Genomic DNA, 19,328 nt, shown 5'->3' on the forward strand with positions numbered 1-19,328 from the left:
GGACATCACCCCCAGGAACGTTTGATGCTCACAACAACCTTGTGAGGTAGGGCTAGGCTGAGAGTAGAGTGACTGGCTCAAGGTCACAAAGTGAGCTTCATGGCCAAGTGGGGATTTGAACTCTGGTCTGCCAGAACCTATTACAGTGGTACCTCAGGTTAAGTACTTAATTCGTTCCGGAGGTCCGTTCTTAACCTGAAACTGTTCTTAACCTGAAGCACCACTTTAGCTAATGGGGCCTCCTGCTGCCAGCGCATGATTTCTGTTCTCATCCTGAAGCAAAGTTCGTAACCCGAGGTACTATTTCTGGGTTAGTGGAGTCTGTAACCTGAAGCTTATGTAACCCAAGGTACCACTGTACAGCACTCTAACCACTGTATGCCACATTGTAAGTACAATAAACCAGTATCTAATGATTCTCGTTACAAAATACATAGTGGGGGGGGGGGGAGGAAACCCCACACCCATAACATAACATAACATAACATAACATAACATAACAGAAAATAAATAAATTCAGAGAACACAACTACTAGGTGGTAGAATTCAAAATTTCAATCAACACAGCGTATATGCAACCAGCTAGAAGCACCCACTGCCTCAAACATTATATCTGTCAGCTACTCGTACATAAACCACTCACACTCAGCAATATTACAACCCAAGTACACAGGGTCACTGCCGAGCTTAAAGCAATAAGATACAGTTTTAATACCTGAAGAACTAACGGTGTCATGTCCCTCTTCCATTGAACCACCTCAGATTCTCTCACCTGAGAGAGGCATAGGATTACACATGCATAGTGGGGTGGCCCTGTTAATTTATTTTAAAAGCAGTGGCAGGGGTGGATCAGGACCACTGGGCGGGGGAACTCCCTTTCACAATGTTTTCCATTCTAGATCTCTCGCGCCCCCAACTATAGGCACTCCTCCCCTCACAAAGGAACACATCTGATTGAAAACCAGGCTGTTTTGTCATCCGGGAGGTCTCTGTGCCTTTAAGAGTTAACCAACAGAAGTTCAACAGGGGAAGTTTCCCCTGGTATGGGGAAGCAGTGGCAGAGAAACCTTCCATCTCCCTTATTTCCACCTGTTAGCAAGCTGTTAGAAGCCTGGCCAGGCAAAACCAAACAAAAGCAGGAGGATTTTCAGTTTCAAGGACGTTTTCTTCCTTTATTGAGGTTCACCTATATATCATAATAGAATAATAATAATAATAATAATAATAATAATAATAATAATAATAGCATATAGTATAATGTTTGTAATAGTGATTTTTAAAAAAACTTCTGTAGTGCTGAATTCCAAATAAAGCGAGTTCCTTTCAGACAACTGTTACATTGCGATTTCCCCACAATAATTTAAAAATAGAAAATAAGAAGAAGCAAGGGTGGTACAGAGGAAGCACAACTGAGAAAGCAAAAGATCTGGTCTGAATGTTGGGGGTTGGGGGTTACCCCCTCCACCAACCCAAAAAACAACAACCATTGCCATAAGATTTCTTTGCTGACATCATTGAGGCATAGTAGGTCTTAGCAGCAGGGTTAGAGTCTCCTTGCGATTTCCTAAATTGGACAGAAGAGGGAAAACGGGAAGAAGTGGATGACAGGCAGGGAGGATAGTCCTGCCCAGGAAATTTCTTCCTCTTCTTAACTCTGTGAGGTAAGTCGCCCTGATTTCCATTTTACAGATGGGGAACTGAGTCTAGTCTAAAAGATTGTAACTGTCCCAAGGCTATCCAGTGAGTCTGTAACGAAGCTGAGATTTAAGCCCAAATCTCTTGGGTCCTGGGTTATTTACTTTCAAAGAGATTCTAGTGCCCATGGTTATGTGTTTGAAATGACATGTTCAGGTGTGTGCCTGTGTTGCTTAAGTCCTCTACAGCTGCCATTCCCCATCCCAACGGCCTCTGGTTGATAATCATAGAATTGCAGAGTTGGAAGTGGCCCTGAGTATTATCTAGTCCAAATCCTTGCAATGCAATTGCAATCCAGTTCATGGCTCTGAGCATCTCTTTATTTAGCTATCAGCAGTTCGAATCCCCATTACAGGGTGAGCTCCCATGGCTTGGTCCCAGCTCCTGCCAACCTAGCAATTCGAAAGCACGCCAGTGCAAGTAGATAAACAGGTACCGCTGCGGCGGGAAGGTAAAGGACATTTCCGTGCACTCTGGCTTCTGTCATGGTGTCCCGTTGTGCCAGAAGCGGTTTACTCCTGCTGGCCACATGACGCAGAAAGCTGTCTGTGGACAAACGCCGGCTCCCTCGGCCTGAAAGCGAGATGAGCACCACAACCCCATAGTCGCCTTTCACTGGACTTAACCGTTCAGGGGTGCATTACCTTTTTTATTTAGCCCTATTAAAAAGTCCAGGTGTCATGTGGACAATGAGCAGTGGCTGCTCAGCACAAAGGACATGGTTTTTTGCACACGGTCAGGGCCTGCCTTTATCACAATCACATGTTTCAGGCCTGTCTCTTACCCTAGGACTCCATCTTTCTAAACAAGCTCTATAGCTACCCCTTTAAGAAGCAGACCGATGTCTGGTGTTTATGGCCACACTGTGAAAATTTGCAGCACCTGCTAATTCCTTCCTCTCAGGCTGTTGTTAAAGGCACAGGAGCTGGCCAGACTTTTGCAGGTCAGTGGCAATCCTGTGATTAGCTAGCATATAATGAAATGTCCAAGGTGGGAGAATAAACAAGGTGGGAGAGAGGACACGGCCTCTTCCCTAAGAGACTAGACTCCTTTAACCATTTGCTCAAACCCCATCCTCTGAATGTTGGGCCAAGAAAAGACCTGATTTGTGGAATGAACTGGTTATTGAGAAAGACACTCCTTTAGGATATATATTCTGCATTATAAATCTGCTACGAGCTGGGCTTCTCAGCTGGGTCCTGGGAGACTTTATTGTTAGGAACTGATGGCAGGAGGAGGTTTAGATCAATCAAGGGACATCAACGGACAAGGTTGGTTTCCCACTAAGGCAGCCCCAATGCTGATTACAGTGGTACCTCGAGTTAAGAACTTAATTTGTTCCGGAGGTCCGTTTTTAACCTGAAACTGTTCTTAACCTGAAGACCACTTTAGCTAATGGGGCCTCCCGCTGCCGCCGCCGCGCTGCACCTGCACAATTTCTGTTCTCATCCTGAAGCAAAGTTCTTATCCGGAGGTACTATTTCTGGGTTAGCGGAGTCTGTAACCTGAAGCGTCTTGTAACCTGAAGCGTCTGTAACCTGAGGCATCACTGTATATAGAATCATGAAATTGTAGAGTTGGAAGGGGCCAGCCCCCTGCAATGTGGGAATCTGTTACCCAACGTAGGGCTCAAACTTATGACCCTGGGATCAAGAGCCTCACAGTGGGGATCTGGCGATTCAGGGTCATGCATGGATGTTGGAATTTTGGATTAAGGTCAGCTCTGTCGTGGACCCCTTCCTCTTGCGGCTTTTGGAAAGGTCATGTCTCTCATCTTTTCCATAGCCTCCAACATGCTACAAAGGAACATCAACACATAGATCTTTTTGGTCTGCATGCTCACGTGAAGGTGACTTGCCCCAGAGAACCACTGCCATCGCTGGGCCCCATTTCTAGACTCAATCCCATGCTTCTTTCTTACTCTCAAGCAGCACCCCTTGCTTCCGCAGAGCTTGGTCAGACTGGCCCATCACCCAGTACTTCCCCTGGATACCATACAATGCACCGTGAACCTCCTATGCATCAGCAGAAGTATAGTGTCCAGCGTAATAGTACCACTCTATTCTGCCTTGATCAGACCACACATGGAATACTGGGTCCAGTTCTGGGCACCACAAATTAAGAAGGATGTTAACAAGCTGGAACGTGTCCAGAGGAGGGCAACCAAGATGATCAAGGGTCTGGAAGCTAAGCGCTTGAAGGAGCTGGGTATGTTTACAGTGGTGCCTCGCAAGACGAAAATAATCCGTTCCGCGAGTCTCTTCGTCTAGCGTTTTTTTCGTCTTGCGAAGCAACCCTATTAGCGGATTAGCGGCTATTAAAGGCTTAGCGGCTTAGTGGCTAAAAGGCTATTAGCGGCTTAGCGGCTTAGAAAAAGGGGAAAGCGGGGAAAAATTGCAAGACTCGCAAGACGTTTTCGTCTTGCGAAGCAAGCCCATAGGGAAAATCGTCTTGCGAAGCAACTCAAAAACGGAAAACCCTTTCATCTAGCGGGTTTTTTGTCTTGCGAGGCATTCGTCTTGCGGGGCACCACTGTAGCCTGGAAAAGAGGAGAATGAGAGGAGATATGATAAAGGTAAAGGGACCCCTGACCATTAGGTCCAGTCGTGGCCGACTCTGGGGTTGCGGCGCTCATCTCGCTTTATTGGCTGAGGGAGCCGGAGTACAGCTTCCGGGTCATGTGGCCAGCATGACTAAGCCACTTCTGGCGAACCAGAGCAGCGCACGGAAATGCTGTTTACCTTCCCGCCGGAAGGTACTTGCACTTTGACGTGCTTTCGAACTGCTAGGTTGGCAGGAGCTGGGACCGAGCAATGGGAGCTCACCCCATCACAGGGATTCAAACCGCCGACCTTCTGATCGGCAAGTCCTAGGCTCTGTGGTTTAACCCACAGCGTCACCTGTGTATTTAAATATCTGAAGGGCTGTCACATGGAGCAAGCTTTCTTTCTCCTGCTCTGGAGGGTAGGACACGAACCAATGACTTCAAGTTACAAGAAAGGAGACTCGGATTAAACATCAGGAAGAACTTTCTGACGGTAAGCACGGTTCAACAGTAGAACAGACTCCCACGAGAGGTAGCGGACTCTCCTTCCTTGGAGATTTTCAAGCAGAGATTGGATGGGCATCTGTCATGGTTGCTTTAGTTGAGATTCCTGCATCGCAGGGGGTTGGACTAGATGATCTGGCGGGTCCCTTCTAACTATACAGTTCTATGATTCTATGTACCTCTAATAAGATACATAAAACACTATCTCCGTGATGCCCGCAAGAACATAGGTATGCCTGGGTGGGAATATGCATTCCTCCTCTGCTCTGCTCATTGCAAACCTCAAAGCCCATTCCCAAAAACATTGTGAGCCAGTTCAGCCACTCAGGGGGGGGGAAAGGACATGGTATACAGTCCACCTGGGATTGTATTGCCTCATTATGGAGAGATGCAGGTCCTACCATTGGGCATTGAGGTGACTATGTAAGGAGGTAGATGCTGAAAGTGGGTGGGGAGGCAGGCAGCAGCCCCACTGCTGTTTCTTCCAAGTTCCCTAGCTGTGTAACTAACTGCCTGTTGGGGGAAGAGCTGTGTGCATTATGTGGCCTGCCCTGCACCCCTGCTGCTCTCAAGTAACACTCAGTTCCAGGTTGAGATGGCGCCATCTTCTTCTCCTCTGCCTCGGGCAGCAAAATGTCTTGGTCCGGCTCTGGAGACAGGATTTGCCGCACCTTTCAATGCCCCCTGCATCGAAGAAACTCTGTGTGGCATTCAGCGCCGTGCTGTCACAATCATTCCATCAGCGCGAGCGTTTCTGCTTGCCAGGTGGAACCAATTCCTTTTTCCTTCCCCCTCCCCAGCCGTGTGCTGTTCTGGGGGCTCTCCTGACACCCCCACCCCACCCGCCAGCTGCTTTGGGGAGTCGTGTGGGGACAAAGCCCCAGTTGCCCTAGCTGGATTAATTCATCTGGTTGGCCACTGCGAGATTCAGCAGGCTCTGCTTGCGTTCTGATTGCGCTGGCTCCCACTAGCACAACCGCTTGGTCGAATCTGGCCCACTCAGAACATGGAAACCCCATAAGAAGAGGCCTGTATGGGAGGCCCGCAAGCAGCTTCCCCACAGCTTCCCCCTTGCGATTCCTCCTCCTCTTCCAAAACGCTAGTTGTCTACATGCAGGAGTTTTGTTTTCTTCTTTAATGTGAAGAAGTGCTCAAGTCGTCTTTCCTCCATGCCCACAAACACCCATTCTGAAATGCTACCGTCCCAGCAGAGCTGTTACCTTGTGCTTTTTCAGCATCAGCTGAGGGGCAGTGGTGGAGAAAAGACGAATACTTCCTCTCCCGCCTCACCCCGCAAGCAAAAACAGATCTGGAAGCTGAGGTCCATTGCCCAGTTAGGAGGTGGGGGGAAGTTGCGGCCAACCATCTTGGGCAAGGGTGGACGCCCAGCCCGAGCTGCTTTCCCCCAGTCTCCATGTATCTGGGGGCAAGAACCCCTTCACGCCCCAGCCCTGCAGACCCCCAGGATGGGCGGCATTAGGGACGGGGCTCTGAAAGGGAGTTGGGACCTCGGGCCACGTGGGGGCAGCTGGCGGGTTGCTGTTCCTGTCTCCCTCGACCCACCAGGGCGGCATGATAGAGAGAGTGGGCTCGGGAACACTTGGAGCCGGCTCCTTGTAGTGCTTGGAGCCCCCTTTCCCACCCTCGGCCCCTCCCCGCGCCCCTCCCTTGGGGGGCCGGTTGGCCGCGTGCGTGCGCTGGTGGCGGTTGCGGTGGGAGCTGCGGCTGAAGCATTTCCCGCACACGGGGCACTGGTACGGCTTCTCGCCCGTGTGGACCCTCCGGTGCCTCTCCAGGTGGGAGACGAAGCCGAAGCTCTTGCCGCAGGCGGCGCACTCGTAGGGCTTCTCGCCCCGGTGGGTCCGCTGGTGGGTCAGCAGCTGGGCGCCGGCCACAAAGCGCTTCCCGCACTCCTTGCACTTGTGGGGCTTCCCGCTCGAGTGGGTCCTCTGGTGCTGCAGGAGGGTGGAGCTGACGCTGAAGCTCTTCCCGCACTCGTTGCAGCGGTAGGGCTTCTCCCCCGTGTGGATCCTCCGGTGCCGGTCCAGGTGGGAGCTGACGCTGAAGCTCTTCCCGCAATCCCCGCAGGCGTAAGGCTTCTCCCCCGTGTGGATCCTCCGGTGCCTCTCCAAGTGCGAGCTCCAGCTGAAGCTCTTCCCGCAGTCGGTGCACCCGTAACGCTTGCTCTCGGCCGCGTGGGATTTCTGGTGCTTGACCAGAGACGCCAGCTCCCCGTAGGTCTTCCCGCACTCGCCGCACTTGTGGGGCCTGTCGGGCGAGTGCACGCGCTGGTGCCTCTCCAGGTGCGAGCTGACGCTGAAAGCCTTCCCGCACTCTTCACATCGGTACGGCTTCTCTCCCGTGTGGATCCTCTTGTGCTTGATGAGGGCCGAGCACCAGCTGAACTTTTTCCCGCACTCTGGGCACTGGTAAGGCCTCTCTCCCGTGTGGATCCTCTGGTGCTTCACCAGTGACGAACTCTGGCCAAAGCCTTTCCCGCAGTCCGCGCACTTGTGGGGCTTCTCGCTGCAAACCGTCGGCGAGGCAGGCGGTGGTGGTGGAGAGGGCGGGTTGGGGGCGGCCCGTTTGCGGCTGCAGTCGGAGCATTTGGTGGGATCCCGGCCCCCTGCTGGGGACGTCCCGAGGTGATGGAGGGCGGCCGCGCTGAGGTAGAAGCTCTTGCCGCAGTCGGCGCACTGCCGTGGCTTCTCGCCCGTGTGGATCCGCTGGTGCCGGTAGAGGTGGGAGCTGCGGCTGAAGCTCTTCCCGCAGTCGGTGCACTGATAGGGCCTCTCTCCCGTGTGGATCCTCTGGTGCCTCTCGAGGTGGGACGTGAAGCTGAAGCTCTTCCCGCAGTCAGGGCACTCGTACGGCTTCTGGCCCAGGTGCTTCCTCTGGTGAGCGGCCAGGTTGGCGCTGAGGTTGAAGCCCTTCCCGCAGTCCCCGCACTGGTAGGGCTTGTCGTTCGCGTGGGTCCTCTGGTGCTGCGCCAGGGTGGAGCTGACGGTGAAGCTCTTCCTGCAGTCTTTGCACTGGTACGGCTTCTCGCCGGTGTGGATCCGCCGGTGCCGCTCCAGGTGCGACCCGACGCTGAAGGCCTTCCCGCACTCCTTGCAGGCGTAGGGCTTCTCCCCGGTGTGGACCCTCCGGTGCCGCTCCAGGTGAGAGGTCCAGCTGAAGCTCTTCCCGCAGTCCTCGCACTTGTACGGCTTGTCGCCCGCGTGGCACTTCCGGTGCTTGGCCAGGGCCTCAGCCTCGGAGAAGCTCTTCTCACACCCGTCGCACTTGTGGGGCCTTTCGTCCAAGTGAAGCCTCTGGTGCCTGAGGAGGTTGGACTTCTGGCTGAAGCTTTTGCCGCACTCGGGGCAGTGGTGGCCCCTCTTGGTCCCTTGGGGCTTCCCAGAGGGCAGCAGGAGTTTGGAAGCGCTCACTGCTTGCTTTTCTTTCTCTGCCTTTCCTGCTGCTGCTTCCGTGCGCCTCAGTCTCCCTTCCGGCTGGCTCTCTCCCTCTACTGGACTCCCATCTAGGGTGCTCTCTGCCTGCAGGTCTGCCTTGCTCAAAACCTCTTGCTGATGGGTATCCTCATTCTTCCTGCTCAGCTCGTCACCTAAGACAAATGAAGCAAATGTGAGCTGCCTTCTGTGGTTCACCATAACTTAACTGTTGTTGTTTATTGACAATAATTTTTATTAATTTTCAATTACAGTAATTCATGGTAGCCTCATTATAACAATGAAAAATTACAATACAACGGCTAATCCCAATCATTCAAATGCCAAATTATATAATTTAGGTGGTCTCCCACGTGCTAGAATTGATAATTTACTTTGTTTCTGCGTTCCAAGATCTTATTCCTCTCAATTACATTCCTTTCAAAATAACCACCCCTTATTTAATAACTACGGGATGCTGGTGGCGCTGTGGTATAAATCACTGAGCCTCTTGGGCTTGCCAATTGGAAGGTCGGCGGTTCGAATCCCTGTGATGGGGTGAGCTCCCGTTGCTCAGTCCCAGCTCCCACCAACCTAGCAGTTCGAAAGCACACCAATGCAAGTAGATAAATAGGTACCACTCCGGCGGGAAGGTAAACGGCATTTCTGTGGGCTGCTCTGGTTCACCAGAAGTGGCTTAGTCATGCTGGCCACATGACCCGGAAGCTGTACACCGGCTCCCTCGGCCAATAAAGCAAGATAGGCGCCGCAACCTCAGAGTTGTTCGCCACTGGACTTAACTGTCAGGGGTCCTTTACCTTTTATTTAACAACTGCAGTATTAACGACATCCATTCATCTTGACACATTTAATGATTTATAAACTTATAGGTGAAGCTGTATCTTTATTCCTCCTGTGTGTGACAATTATTCCGTCCGTGGCATTCCTTCCTGTCCTTGTAAAGTGTTATTTCTATCTTTTCCCAGCCAATGCTTTCATCATGCCTTGGGCAGAGCTAATATCCCATCGTTATTTCAAAAGTTCTCCACTGCGCCATCGAGTGGTTCATTGTTTTACAACTTTTACCAAAAAGTTCCCAAAGATCTATGCTCACATTGTTTTGCAACTTCAACAGCAGTTCCCGACAACTTAATAACTTAGCCCTGGATGACTGGCATCTCCAGAATGGGAAGAGTTGTGGGGGGGATGGGGATCTCTCTGTCTGGTATTTGATCTGCAATGCCTCATTCACACATGCAAGTCACCACTTGATAACCAACAGAGTAATTGAGTGTTGAACATGTAGATGAGAATCCGTCCTAGATACGCTATAAGTGCCTGAAAGGGACACAACTTATCGCACCACGTCATTCTGGTCAGACCTAGCTGGAATAGCTCAGTCGGTAGAGCATGAGACTCTTAATCTCAGGGTTGTGGGTTCAAGCCCCACATTGGGTAAAAAGATTTCTGCATTGCAAGAGGTTGGATGACCCTCGTGGTCCCTTCCAACTCTACAATTCTATGATTCCCAGCCAGGATAGACCACTAGTCTGGTTCAGAGCTGCCTTTGAGTTCTGAAGTTCAATTCCATTTTTAAAAAATGCTGGTTCCTCACCTGGGCTAGACTCACTTGGCATCTCCCTTCCCTCCGGCTCCTGAAAATCTGGGACCCATGGGTCTTCCCCTCGGTCCATCCAGGAGAGCAGGTCAGGTTTGGAAAGTGGAAATCCAGCTGATGAGAAAACGAAGGGGCACTTCAGTAAAGGTAAAAAGGTAGTGGTTAAGAGCGGTAGACTCGTAATCTGGTGAACCGGGTTCGCTTCCCCGCTCCTCCACATGCAGCTGCTGGGTGACCTTGGGCTAGTCACACTTCTCTGAAGTCTCTCAGCCCCACTCACCTCACAGAGTGTTTGTTGTGGGGGAGGAAGGGAAAGCAGAATGTTAGCCGCTTTGAGACTCCTTAAAAGGTAAAGGTACCCCTGGGCGGATTAAGTCCAGTCAAGGGCGACTATGGGGTTGCGGCTCTCATCTCACTTTCAGGCAGAGGGAGCCGGCGTTTGTCCACAGACAGCTTTCCAGGTCATGTGGCCAGCAGGACTAAACCACTTCTGGCGCAACGGGACACCATGACGGAAGCCAGAGCGCACGGAAACGCCGTTTACCTTCCAGCCACCGTGGTATCTATTTATCTACTTGCACTGGCATGCTTTCGAACTGCTAGGTTGGCAGGAGCTGGGACAGAGCAACGGGAGCTCACCATTGTTGCGGGGATTTGAACCACCGGCCTTCTGATCGGCAAGCCCAAGAGGCTCAGTGGTTTAGACCACAGCGCCACCCGCGTCCCTACCTGGCACTTCAGTACCATGAACAGGGCTCCATCTCTCTTTCTTGCTTGGTTACCTTCCTTTGGATGTTTGCTCAAGTGATGCTTGCAGTGCAATCGTATACAGGTCTTCTCAGAAGCAAGTCCCACCGCTCACAGCCAGACTATGCCGTTATGAGAGCCACCAACTTACGGGGCAACCCTAACTGTATCTACTCAGAAGTCAATCCAACCGAATTCGCTGGGGCTTACCCCCAGGTCAGAACGTAAGAGGAGTCCTGCTGGATCAGGCCAATGGCCCAACTAGACCAGCATCCTGTTCCCACAGGGGTCCACCAGAAGCCTATGAGAAGCCCACAAGCAGGTTCTGAGCGCATGAGCCCTCTCCCTTCCTGGGGTTTCCAGCATCTGGTGTTCAGAAGCATCACTGCCTCTGATTCAGTTTGCAGAATTTTTTTCTGAGTGCAGAATGTGGGTTGATACAGCAAATAATTTCCATTGTTGCTGTTTTTTCTCATAGAGCACAACGTTTACCGCATGGGACTCACCTGATGCCAGTCCTCTGCGATGTGAGTCGGCCAGCGCAGTGATCCGGGGAAGGCTGATGGCCATCTCTTCTGCTAACAAGAAGATGAGAGGATGCCGTCAGAACAAAAGGCAGGCTGGCCGGGGCGCTGGGCTTTGAGCATTGAGATGCTGCTGGCTAACTTTCACCACGCTAAAGCATTCTCCCAGTGCAAACGCTCTTCACTGCAGCAACACTCTCCTCCGTACCTTATGTAGCGGCTGGGTTACGCTAATCCAGAATGCGGTAGCTAGACTGGTGCCTGGGGGTAGCCGCCGAGACCACATAACACAGGTCTTGAAAGAGCTACATTGGCTCCCAGTACATTTGCGAGCACAATTCAAAGTGTTCGTGTTGAGCTTTAAAGCCCTAAATGGCCTCGGCCCGGTATACCTGAAGGAGCGTCTTCACCCCCATCGTTCAGCCCAGACACTGAGGTCCCGCGCCGAGGGCCTTCTGGCGGTTCCTTCACTGTGAGAAGCCAAGTTACAGGGAACCAGGCAGAGGGCCTTCTCGGTAGTGGCGCCCGCCCTGTGGAACACCCTCCCATCAGATGTCAAGGAAATAAAGAACTACCTGACGTTTAGAAGACATTTGAAGATAGCCATTTTGAGGTACAGTGGTGCCTTGCAAGACGAAATTAATCCATTCCGCGAGTCTCTTCGTCTTGCGGTTTTTTCGTCTTGCGAAGCACGGCTATTAGCGGCTTAGCGGCTATTAACGGCTTAGCGGCTTTAAGAAAAAGGAAACAAACTCGCAAGAACTCGCAAGACGTTTCGTCTCGCGATGCATTCGTCTTGCGGGGCACCACTGTATTTTTAATCTTTGTTGGAAGCCACCCAGAGTGGCTGGGGTACAAATAAATTATTATTATTATTATTATTATTATTATTATTATTATTATTATTATTCGAAGGCCAAATGCGTCAGGGAATATCTTTTCTAAGTGCAGAAGCCACCAGACCTTTCTGGTACATTCTGCTTTCAAAGGTTCTCAAGTGTTCTGGAGGGCACAGAGAGGGAACAGCTGTTGTTTTTCTACTGCACTATCTCCAAACTTCAAGCATGTTTGCCCCAGAGACAGTCTACATCAACTGCCTGCTGGGGAGCTCACATACTCTTCCTTCTTGTACCATCATGTTCTTACTTTCATTTTGTCGTTTATATTCAGCCGGTGTGATTTTTTTTTTTTGACTGCTGAAACTGGATTTGCTCTAAAGGAGCTACGTTTTGCCTTGCTAGGGAGCTAGCAACAAACAGTAAGATGGATGCCTTAGTAAATCTCTACTCAATACATTTTCTGCCATCTGTGTCTTTACGGAATCCACTTATCCGCCCAAAGTTCTGCTATTCCGCTAACCAAACGACGATTTAAGACCCTGGAAAGCCCTGCCAATCAGTGTAGGCAATACAGTGGTACCTCGGGTTAACTACTTAATTCGTTCCGGAGGTACGTTCTTAACCTGAAACTGTTCTTAACCTGAAGCACCACTTTAGCTAATGGGGCCTCCTGCTGCTGCCGCGCCGCCAGAGCACAATTTCTGTTCTCATCCTGAAGCAAAGTTCTTAACCCGAGGTACTATTTCTGGGTTAGCAGAGTCTGTAACCTGAAGATATGTAACCCGAGGTACCACTGTACTGAACTAGATGGGTCAATAGCTTGACTTGAGATAAAGGCCGCTTCCTATTCACTCTTGCCCACGGAGTTCTTTGGGGCTTAGTAGAGACCGATAGGCTTTCATTGCCAGTCCCTTATATTACAGTAATATATTACAGCAATAATCATAACAAGAAAAACAGGCTGTCTCGCAGGCTGTTTCTTTTAAAAATCAAAGTGTGGCTACTTTTTTTATTTATTTACCTTTTTGCTCTGACATGACAGGAATGTAGAAGGAGTTGTAAAGAATGGAATGGCGGCGAAAGAATAAGGAAAATGTCTATTGTGGAAGGTAATGCATGTGGCTGTCTAAAGGGAGAAGGTCCTCATGTTCCAGGGTCCTCACTGGCACCGCTGGAATCCTTACCCAGAGAGATTAGCGTCTCATAATTCTCCTGCATGATATTCCAGCAGAGGGCTCAGGTGGCGAGGCCCTGCTCTCCTGCGAAGCGCACCTTTGGTCTCGAAGGCCTCTCGCATCTGTAAGGAGAAGTTTGCCCATCCATCAAGCTAGCCCTGGAGGAAAACCTGCCTGCTCAATTTGAAATGCACATTTCTGCCCATGTGTGAATGACGTTGACTTTGGAGACTTGAGAGCCAGTGTGGTGTAGTGGTTAAGAGCAGTAGACTCGTAATCTGGTGAACCGGGTTCGCGTCCCCACTCCTCCACATGCAGCTGCTGGGTTTTCCTGACAGGAAAGAGCCAGTGTGGTGTAGTGGTTAAGAGCGGTAGACTCGTAATCTGGTGAACCGGGTTCGCGTCTCCGCTCCTCCACCTGCAGCTGCTGGGTGACCTTGGGCCAGTCACACTTCTCTGAAGTCTCTCAGCCCCACTCACCTCACAGAGTGTTTGTTGTGGGGGAGGAAGGGAAAGGAGAATGTTAGCCGCTTTGAGACTCCTTCGGTTAGTGATAAAGCGGGATATCAAATCCAAACTCTTCTGCAGGGGAAAAACAACCCTAAGATATGACCTGCTCATTGCGGCAAACATTTGAATGGATGCTCTTAATGTTTTCTTCCACATGGCAGGTTCGGGGGACCATTTTCAACCTGAGGGCCATATTTCCCTCTGGGCAGCTCTCCAAGGGCCACATGCCAGAGGTGGGCTGGGCCAGAGGCCAAAGTGGGCGGAGCAACACATTTAAATGTTACCTTTGTACCATAGACTAGTTTTTACGCACATCCACACACCTTCCAGAAAAGCAATAGGCATTTTCAGAGTTCAAGCGACTCATTCCTGCCAGGATAAACTTGGAGTGTGCTTAGTGCATTGAAGACATTTCACTGCAGGGTTTCCCAAACTTGGGTCTCTGGTTGTTTTTGGACTACAATTACCACCATCCCTGACCACTGGTCTTCCTAGCTGGGGATGATGGGAATTGTAGTTCAAAAACAGCTGGCGACCCAAGTCTCTGTGTAACCTGGGTTTTGCTTACGCCTGCCTGAACTATAAACCAGCACTGCACACCTACCTGAGTATCAGGGATTGGCTCTTTGTGGTGCCTAGTGAAAAATCAGAAAGAAAGGAAGGTTAGTATGCAACAGGCTGGGTATAAACAAAGGGACATTAAGGACATTTTCCCTCTTACACTTATATCCTAGGTTTCTTCCATCATGGGACCCAAATCAGACTACATGTGGTGCCCAGGTGTTCTCCTTTCCAGCCACGGACCAGACCCAGGCCTGCTTAGCCTCAGCAAGGTCGTGGTTTCATGTGCCCCTTGGACCACACCCTGGGACTACAACTCCCATAATTCCTGTGTGGGCTGGGGCTGCTGGGAGCTGGAGTCCGCAAATATCCAGAAGGCCACAAGCTCTCGGTCTCTCTGGCCCCACCATCACAGAACGGCAACACCACACCAATATTGAGGAACTCCCTTCTTGGGAAGCCAACCTTGTTCCACCCACCTTGGCCTTTAGATGCCTGGTGATGGGGGTTCTTTTCTTGAGAGCTTGAAGGTATTTGACAGTTTCCAGAGGGGTGACCACATTTAAGTGCTTCCAGACAGGGGCTTAGTATCTCAGATGGGTCCCTCAGATATCGCAAATGGCTCAGGGTATATTTTCTTTTTGACTTATTGGCAGTGGTGTTTGGTCCATGAGGGTGACCCACCAACCTAAGTCTATCCTCTACCAGCCTTCTTCCTTCTAACCATTCAAAGGAAGAAGAAGTCAGCATCTTCTTCCTCTCCATCGATCTCAAGAGTTGCTCTTCAGTAGGGAAGAGGAAGGAGAGCCAGTGTGGTGTAGTGGTTAAGAGCGGTAGACTCGTAATCTGGGGAACCGGGTTCAATTCCCCGCTCCTCCACATGCAGCTGCTGGGTGACCTTGGGCTAGTCACACTTCTCTGACGTCTCTCAGCCCCACTCACCTCACAGAGTGTTTGTTGTGGGGGAGGAAGGGAAAGGAGAATGTTAGCCGCTTTGAGACTCCTTCGGGTAGTGATAAAGTGGGATTTCAAATCCAAACTCCTCTTCTTCTACTACTTGGCTCTGCCTGCTGTTGCCTCTGTCTCCCCCTAGTGTTGGGCTCCCTGCCTTCCACCCCATCAATTCCAACAGGCACCAGCCACTGTGGCTTATTGGATCTTTCTGCAGGAATAAAAATTAAATCGGCAACACACACTGGCATATCGATGCTGCCGAGGTCACGCAGATGCCATGAAACACTTGCATGCCTGGGCAGCACCCATCCTGCAATAAGCACCTGTCTGGCAGCCCCTTTAGTCTGTTGTAGAAAATCTTGTGGCACCTTGAAAGCCGGTGGAGTAAGTTAAGGTGCACCAGATCCAAACCCTGTTTGGCAGCAGGGCTTCTGTTGCTGCTCTGCGTAAGAGGAAGCGAGCCTTTAAAATAGTATTCTGTGCTGGGTTGTCAGGCCACGTGACTAAGCTGAACAATCTTAGGATCCAGCTTGGGTCCTCTGTCTCTGGCCCTGTTCCTCCATAAAGCACTCATTTTGCGGGACTTGGTGAGCTGAGCCAATTACACTGAGTTGGGATTGGAGACTTAACTCTGGTTGAACCAGAAATCTGCTGCATCCTTAATGATGATGATAATAATAATAATAATAATAATAATAATAATAATAATAATGTATTATTTATAACCCGACCATCTGGTTGGGTTTCCCCAACCACTCTGGGCAGCTCCCAACAGAATTAAAAACACAATAAAACACCAGGCATTAAAAACTTCCCTAAACAGGACTGCCTTCAGAGGTCTTCTTAAAGTCAGATAGTGGTTTATTTCCTTGACATCTGATGGGAGGGCGTTCCACAGGGTGGGCACCACTACCGAGAAGGCCCTCTGCCTGGTTCCCTGTAACTTGGCTTCTCGCAGCGAGGGAACCGCCAGAAGGCCCTCGGCGCTGGACCTCAGCGTCCGGGCAGAATGATGGGGGTGAAGACGCTCCTTCAGGTATACTGGACCGAGGCCGTTTAGGGCTTTAAAGGCCAGCACCAACACTTTGAATTGTGCACTTTGAATAGCTGCTCATCCTGGCCGATCTTGACATAGGATTGCCCTCTTAAACAAATGGCATAAGCAAATTATGACATAAGCTTCTGTGCATTACATACAGTCCACTTTCTCAGATACATGAAGTGTTAACCAGAGTAGGGCGGATGGCCACTTTTCATAATGTAAATACCACTGTCTATATACTGTCCTCCGTTTACAACCTACGCAATATGTAGGATTACTCTTCATGCAACTGAGAACCTGAAATATAGCCCGTGAAAGTTTATGCCATAACAATTTATTCAACATTCATCCTAAAGTTTACATGGTGACTGGTCTTCACTAAGCACTCATTCAGATTTGTTTGTGGGGTGTCATTCATTAATCCCACACTTTCCAGCCTATTTCCAAGTCACTTTCCCAACTGCAAATAGCCATTATTGTTTAAAGATTAGTTGTACAGAGGCTGTGTAGACAACCTTTGGCCGGCCTGCCAGCTGTTGCTGAACTACAACTCCCATCATCCCTGGCCATTGGCCATGCTTGCTGCGGGTGATGGGAGTTGTAGTCCAGCAAAACATGCAACAGGCCAAAGGTTTCCCACACCTGCGCCAGAGCTTGAATCTGCTGTAATTGCGCAATCCCTGGCAAAATAGTGACAGTGGAAATGCCCTTAGTCTTTGTTTATTCTAGAACATAATGTATTTGTGTTTTTATGTTGTGATTTTATGTTGTGAACTGCCCTGAGACCTGCGGACATAGGGTGGTATAACAAAGTTAATTTAATAATAATAATAATAATAATAATAATAATAATAATAATAATACATTCATGGCGATTTGCAATGCAAATTATTAACAAGACAATAGGTCAACTAAAGACACATACAATAAAAAAGTACTACAAACTCTTTTTATGCAAGAAAATTGGGACCGTTGCTGTTTCTAATTCTCCCCGGGTTTTGCTCCCTTCCTGGGTTCATCGGTTTGCCACAGCGACCCCATTCTTATTCCGTCTTGCAGCTTTATCATTTACACGTGTTAACTGCCTTCTCCGTAGATCAAGCGGCAGAGCTTGCATTGTATGAAGAAACACTATTTATTTTTATTTTTTTTAAAATCACTAAACGAAAGCATGCGCCCTCATGCGCCACCAGTGAACAGCAAACCCTTGCCTGATGGCAGCCGAGAATTTTTCATCGCATAGTAGACCCCCCGTGGAAAGTGTGGGGCGGGGATGGGGCGGGGTCACCCCTTCTTCTTTCACCAACCTGCTTGTGAACGGGAGCATCTCCCGGGGTGGCCAATTCCGTGTCAAGCGAGTGCGCACACAGCTTTGGGAGGTTCGCGCAGGCTGCAGCTCCGAGGCGCGCAGGCGATCAAGGCAGCAGGATGAGACGCAGCCACCGCCCCCCACCCACCCCAGTCTTTTGCCTTCAGCTTCCTGACAACCCTCCAACCTCAGGGCATTCCCGCAGCCCCGGATCGGCTCTCCTTGCGAGCCGGAGACCTTCCCACCTTGGCCGGGCAATGGCAAGGGAGGAGTCCCGTCTAGGGCAGGCAGGTCTCCCGCGGGCATCGACTCCGGCTGGGGCGCCAGAGCAGCTGATCCGGCCCGCTTCTCAGCTGCATCCGAGTCACCCAGGAAGCGCAACGCCCGGAGGAAACACGCAGAGAGAGCGCGAGAGAGAAAGAGCCGCGTTTCTCTCTCTTCCCCAAGCCATACCCAGAGCCCTCTGGTGGCTGCCGAGGACGGAGCCTCCTCTCCGGACCGGCTTGGAAGATCTGGCCAGAGGGATGGATGGAGAGGCTCAGGGGGACCCGTTGCCAGCGGCTCTGTCTCCAGCTGCGGTGCTGGGACTGCTGGCTGGTGATGTAGGAGTCAGAGACCCAGGGTGTAGATTTTGGTGCTCTTGTTGGTTTTTTTTTTTTTTAATGTCCCAATATTAATTGCATTTAACTTTTGGCTAAAATGCACCCTTTCCCACATGTCTGCGTTTTGTGACTCTTATAAATCCCTCCTACCAGTGCCAGATTTAGGTATAAGCTAAACAAGTTATAGCTTAGGGCCCCACTCTCTTGGGGGCCCCCCAAAAAAATTAAAGGAAAAAAAACCTGGATGTACATTTCCAAAATATAAGATAAAAACAAATAAAATAAAACTTACATACAGCAACAGTGTTTTGTGTTGTGTAGGCTCCTATTTGTTATGTGCAAATGGCTTTAGATACCTATTAGGTCCATAAATTACCAAATAGCATATATTTAACAACAACAACAACAAAAACCAGTGACAATTTGTTGTTAACAAAGGACAGCTGGACATATAAAAGGCCCCATTACCTTCAGTAGCTTAGGGCCTCATCAAACCTAAATCCGGCCCTGGACCCAGGGTGTAGATATTGGTGTTGTTGTGTTTGTTTTTAATGTCTCAATATTAATTGCATTTAACTTTTGGCTAAAATTCATCCATTCCTGCGTGCCTTCCTTTTGTGACTCTCATAAATCCCTCCTACACCTTTGTGCAAATTAATTGAAACAAACCATGTTTTCTATTTTACTCGTAATCCTGTGCTCAAAAGAAACACAAAAAGTCAGTTGACCATTATGGTGTTGGAAGCCTGTAGCCAATAGAAGGAATGGTGTGCTCGCTACAATATATTGAGGTTCTATGAAAGAGAGTTATTCCGGAGCTGGTAAAGAGGTATCTTGACGGTACTGGGATATTGCAGCAGGACCTAGCCCCCTGTCACATAACTAAGCGTTGAAGAAATTCATGACAGAGCAGCAAATACAGGTACTTGATTGGCCAGGGAATTCCCCAGACGTAAATCCCATTGAGAATTTATGGGTTATATGCAAAAGTCGCTTCCATGCTGTAGACTGTACGACTGGAGAAGCTCCTTCTGATTCAAGTGTGGTACAGGGATCCGAAAACCAACAGTGACTGTTCGAAATGCCACTCCATGCCAAACCGTGTTCAAATGCTGCTTAAAAATAGCGGAGATCATATCCGTTACTAATGTATGTATATGTGAGTTTTGTACATGCATATGTGAGTTTTGTACAATAAACTACATTGCTTGTTTCAATAATAATTAATACTAATAATTTATTATTTATACCCCGCCCATCTGGCTGGGTTTC

At 49.7% G+C, this 19,328-nt stretch overlaps 1 protein-coding gene and 1 non-coding gene across 2 annotated transcripts; one reads left to right on the forward strand and one right to left on the reverse strand.

Moving 5' to 3' along the window:
• Positions 1-1,148: 1,148 nt before the first annotated feature.
• LOC114588497 (uncharacterized) lies at positions 1,149-17,919 on the reverse strand. Its single transcript, XM_028713833.2, has 6 exons — positions 17,453-17,919; positions 14,193-14,223; positions 13,088-13,200; positions 11,047-11,118; positions 9,791-9,907; positions 1,149-8,351 (listed from the first exon to the last, which is right to left on the reverse strand). The coding sequence occupies exons 3-6, from the start codon at positions 13,119-13,121 to the stop codon at positions 6,079-6,081; spliced, it is 2,496 nt and encodes an 831-aa protein (XP_028569666.2). The 5' UTR covers positions 13,122-13,200; positions 14,193-14,223; positions 17,453-17,919; the 3' UTR covers positions 1,149-6,078.
• On the forward strand, positions 9,556-9,633 carry TRNAK-CUU (transfer RNA lysine (anticodon CUU)). The gene has a single exon. It is a non-coding gene; the product is annotated as a tRNA-Lys (tRNA).
• Positions 17,920-19,328: the final 1,409 nt, after the last annotated feature.

The sequence above is a fragment of the Podarcis muralis genome, chromosome 2, assembly GCF_964188315.1.
Source record: "Podarcis muralis chromosome 2, rPodMur119.hap1.1, whole genome shotgun sequence".
Taxonomy (NCBI): domain Eukaryota; kingdom Metazoa; phylum Chordata; class Lepidosauria; order Squamata; family Lacertidae; genus Podarcis; species Podarcis muralis.